Here is a 5,000-nt window from a genome sequence, read left to right on the forward strand (position 1 = left end):
TTGTACAGCATTGAAGGAATTGTACAGGAATTTCACAGCTAGACAGAGTGATTGTGACCTGTCATAGTACAGAGTACAGTGTCAATAACTGATACTAATGTGATGTTCACGCTCTAACTGGATGTTTGAGATGGCTATGGTATAAAAAATACTTCATTGTGTAACGATCTGAAAATAAGTGTAAATATTGTGAGGAATGACAAATTTACTAAATGACCGCCAACGGAAGCTTTCACAAGAGGAAAATAGACTCATTTCAACGAGGAAAGAGAGAACTTTCTTATTAAGAAAAATAGATCTTCCATCGCAGGAAAAATATAAAATTCGCATTTAGAAAAAAAAAATACAACAAAACACGTGTACGTACATACTGTCATGGAAAGTGCCATTGACATAGTAGTTAGCAACAGGCTCGAGCTACCTCAACAATGTCATAACATGATTGAATAAATGTTTACCTACGGTATATAAAAAGTACAACTGTTAAACATGACATATTAAATTGTATAGTACAAGAAAGTAAAAGACTTGTCACAGTTTTTGTAAAGATTAAATGAAGTCAGTGGCATCACATAAGATGAACACATGATCAAGTAAAGACAGTTCTATCACTCAGCTCTTGCCGAGTAGGCAAAAGATTTCAGAGAAATAATAATAAAACATTCAACACCATAATTTTCCCTCATGATGATGTCAGAAGAGCCTCCATCACTTTTTACAAATGCCACAACTGTACATTGTACATTTCATCACTTTAAAGTCTCACTGACTGTATTTAACATAACACCTGTACAAAAAAAGGTAAACTTGGCTCATTCTCCAGTCAGCAGTAGAACTATAGGGCTACTGTACTTATTAACTAATCTCATGGGTGATTTTAGAGGAGGTCGACTAGAGAAGGCAGCAGACATCTATTTTTAGCCTATTTTTACAGTTTACAGGAGGAGGGAGCTGAGGCTAGTTTATTTATTTTTGTCTTGCCTGTTTGCGGACCTTGAAAGCGAAAAACAAATGATCTGATACCCATGGTGTAAACATCAGCACTTGGCAACAGAGATGCAGGACTGGGCTGTATCGCTCTGCTTTAGAGATGGGGAACTGTGGCACATACCGTAGCTCTGCTTTAGAGATGGGGGACTGGGCTGTGTGGCACTGGGCTCTGCTTTAGTCTTTTGCTTGTATCATCACCACACTTTAATATTGACAGGAATAGGGTCCTTGACATGTTTATATATTTCCATTAATTAGGCCTTTGAAATGTTTAATATATATTTGTGGGAGGTTACCTATCAGCTTCACCTATACTGTAAGAGGTTTTCTCAATTGTTTCACTGTACACACTATCAAATGCACTATCAAATCCCTATTCCGCAGCACACAGTATACAGCATGCACCCTGTAAGCTACATCACAGGCTGCATCAATTTGGGAAGTCAAGAGGTAAACCAGCAGAGAGGAGCCACAGCCAGAGGAGAGGAGATGTGTCAGCTATTTAGGAAGATATGGACTATGGAGAGTTCTGCTAGGATGCATGATGAAGGGTTAGAGCAGCTAAACTCTGGGTGTTTATGTAGTGTAGATATTCCTTTCATTGCCGGCAACCTTAGCTCTACAAAGTGCGTCTGCTATCATGGCGCTGCAAAGATAGCGCTATGCAGCCAGATAAGATGCACGATAAGCAATAAGACGCAGCAAAAGTGGATCAGGAATGTCCTTCCACCAACACTGGCATTTGGAAAATTGCTCATCTATCATTTTTTTTAACTTTCTTCTGATTGTAAGTAAATGCATCAACCTCACAGCTTAAGCATGACCTTTTAGTACAGAGAAGACAGCATGAATACTTTTTTGTGTGTATTGATGGCGTTTTGCAAGTGCATGGCGTGTTAAGGGTGTGTCGATTGTAAACACTGCAAGACAGAGGAAGGCGTAGCGTGGGCCATCGGCTGGTATAAGCTGAACATCCAGTAATCCAGCAAGCGTCCTCATTAGGGTGCAGGGAAGTGTCTTGAGTAGGGAGCAGGAAGCATCGGCCAAGTACGGATGGAGAACATCTCCAGTAGTTTGTCAGAGAAAGAGATGCTTCAAGATGCTTGGCCTGTGTCCCTAGCTGCCACTACTACGCCCGTCTACAACACCCTTGACTGGTCCCCCTTGCAGAGCAAAGAGGGAGGTTCCTCCACTCCACTCCACTCCACTCCACTCCACTCCACACTCCAAACCAACGCCGCGCCGCTTACACCCCCAGTTTCTTCTTCAGCTCGTAGTAGGCATCGAACCTGGTCACGGCGTACTCCTGAGGTACACAAAACACACAAACAACACAGGGGCGACTTGAGCAACACATGCCAATGTCCCGAAACACAACACAAGGGCGACTTGAGCAACAGGAAAGATAACGACTGAAGGATGGATTAGAGGAAGTGTGTGAGGCAAGGGTCAGTAACAAAGGCATCATAACTGGTTGGACAAAAGTAAAAAAATCCTGCCATCCATTTCCTCGGTTCCAGCGAGGCCATCACCAATAACCTTGTACGTGCCAAACGAACTGGTCTGCCAATTGGCAGCAACAGGTCTAGTCAACAGGCGGGGACAAAATATGGATTTTATAGTTTCATGTAGTGCAGTGCAGATTGGATGAACAACTAGTGACTGTTGTCACCTGTGTTACGCAAGATCACAGGGCAGGGCACTGGAAAAACATGACAGGAATTTTACTTTCTATGTCCAGTTTGTCTGCCTCTGTTAGCGAGTACGTAAATCTGCCACTCACAAAGATCGGTTAAACCAGGGCAGAGTGACAGAGACCTCCCATAGGCCTCTCTTGTCATGACCCCCTGACCTTGCAAATATTTAGCTAGGGGGGGAGAGATGTTTGCGCACAAACAGTGCAGATATCAGATGGCTTCAGAGGTGCACACTCTGGCATGAGAGAGGAGTGTGTGTGTGTGTGTGTGTGTGTGTGTGCGCGCGTGTGCACATTTCCAAGTAGTACTCCTCTCTGCAGATGTAGAGTTATGTAACAGAGTGGCTTTGACTGTCTTATGTCTTGTGTGTGTGTGTGTGTGTGTGTGTGTGTGTGTGTGTGTGTGTGTGTGTGTGTGTGTGTGTGTGTGTGTGTGTGTGTGTGTGTGTGTGTGTGTGTGTGTGTGTGTGTGTGTGTCTTACCATGTATCCAAACTCGATGGTGGATATTCTGGCCTGGATCATTGCCCACAGGCCCCAGAAGAAATGTGAGGCCAGAGCAAACCTGCAGAGTGGACATTCATCACACGTGAACACACACACACACACACACACGCGCACACACACACGCACACACACACGCACACGCACACACACACACACACACACACACACACACACACACACACACACACACACACACACACACACACAGAGGGAAAAAGAGAGACATGCAGAGAGAGAGGATACATTAATTTTACTGCATTCACACAAAAAGCAGCATGAACTTGATTAACCCGCCCGTGTCCCCAGAGATGACCGTGTAGAGATGGGAGAAGCATCTCAACATCTCAGCTCCACTCTGGTCCATCGCCAAGCCTTCATGTGTCCTACAGAGACCCTCGGCTGCCTGGGGGAGTAGGCTCAGTCAGCTATGGGATGGGCCCGGGACAAAGTCATCTGAGAGCCCCCCTCTACACAATACATACAATCAGGCCTCTAAATGAACACCCGGAACCGGCCAAATGCTGGTGAAAATTCGGTCTGGCTGGTAGAAAAGAACGCTTAGCCAGTTTGACTGGTAGTAAGTGGCTAGTAAGATTTATCATTTGCTAGACAAATTGGCTAGTGATGAAAAAAGTATATTTATAACCCTGCATACAATGTAGTGGGCACCCAATTAAAGGCCCTCCCCTCTCACTGGGCCCGGAATAACTGACCCCTTTGTCATCCCTGCTGGGAAAGTACACTTCTCAGTAGGCTGCGGGTTTGTCATCTATCTGGGGGAGTTGGTTATGCACTTATTATCTATGGTCACTGGCCAAGTTCATGTACCTTAAACTGTATGTACTTAGTGCATATTGAGGACATATTGTGTCACAGCTCATGTCGTGGACTGTAAATCCAGCCATGGCAAAATCAGGTCAGCTCAGTCAAAGGTTCAAACAGTTATTTCATGTCACATTGCTGACATACTTTGGTGTGTGTGTGTGTGTGTGTGTGTGTGTGTGTGTGTGTGTGTGTGTGTGTGTGTGTGTGTGTGTGTGTGTGTGTGTGTGTGTGTGTGTGTGTGTGTGTATGTGTGTGTGTGTGTGTGTGTGTGTGTGTGTGTGCGTGTGTGTGTGCGTGTGCGTGTGTACCTGTTGACTTCGTCCACCATCTTCTCTTTAAGCTTCAGCTGGTCGGCACTGCTCAGGTTGGCAAAGCCCTTGTCACACTCAGACAGGTAGTGGCCAAAGAAATGCAGCTGTGGGACACACACACACACACACACACACACACACACACACACACACACACACACATACACACACACACACACACACACACACACGATTAATGTCATGCATTGAGAACACTTTGCACACACCATCAATGTTTCGAGTGCCGTGACGAACACTTCACACATACGTACAATAAGACACATACAGAACATTGAACCCACATGATAGTCTGATTGCCCTTACTGGAACTATTTAGCCAACAGTCAAAGACAGTGACAGCTATGAGTGACTGATGTGACATGTGCGGGATATGTAATGCTTGGCTTGACACCAGGCTTGCTGGCATTTCTTGGCCTGAGGTCGTAGAGAGTAACACAGTGATGGTGACACAATGAGTTGTGTAGAACACACCCGCTGAGCTCTGGAGGGGTAGCTCTTCAATAAAGGTGTCTGGTAATTGTAATGTAATGTCATGTATTGTAGTCACCTGCTGGGCGTTGGCGGGGTATTTCTTGAATTAAAGCTTTTGCTAAATGTAAATGTAATAGAGAATGAAATTAATTCTAATGTAATGTAAAGTATCATAATGGA

The 5,000-nt window shown here is 44.6% G+C and overlaps 1 protein-coding gene across 1 annotated transcript in view; it reads right to left on the bottom strand.

The window, feature by feature from the left end:
- Positions 1–5,000, bottom strand: part of chka (choline kinase alpha) — a 26,506-nt gene that overhangs the window by 456 nt on the left and 21,050 nt on the right. The window contains exons 10-12 of the mRNA XM_063197467.1: positions 4,326–4,432; positions 3,169–3,250; positions 1–2,296 (exon numbers count right to left, since the gene is read on the bottom strand). The exon at positions 1–2,296 is cut by the window's left edge and continues 456 nt beyond it. Of these exons, the coding sequence (XP_063053537.1) occupies positions 2,237–2,296; positions 3,169–3,250; positions 4,326–4,432 (249 nt within the window). The 3' untranslated portion in view covers positions 1–2,236. The remainder of the gene's footprint in view (positions 2,297–3,168; positions 3,251–4,325; positions 4,433–5,000) is intronic.

Source organism: Engraulis encrasicolus, chromosome 4 (assembly GCF_034702125.1).
Source record: "Engraulis encrasicolus isolate BLACKSEA-1 chromosome 4, IST_EnEncr_1.0, whole genome shotgun sequence".
Lineage (NCBI taxonomy): Eukaryota > Metazoa > Chordata > Actinopteri > Clupeiformes > Engraulidae > Engraulis > Engraulis encrasicolus.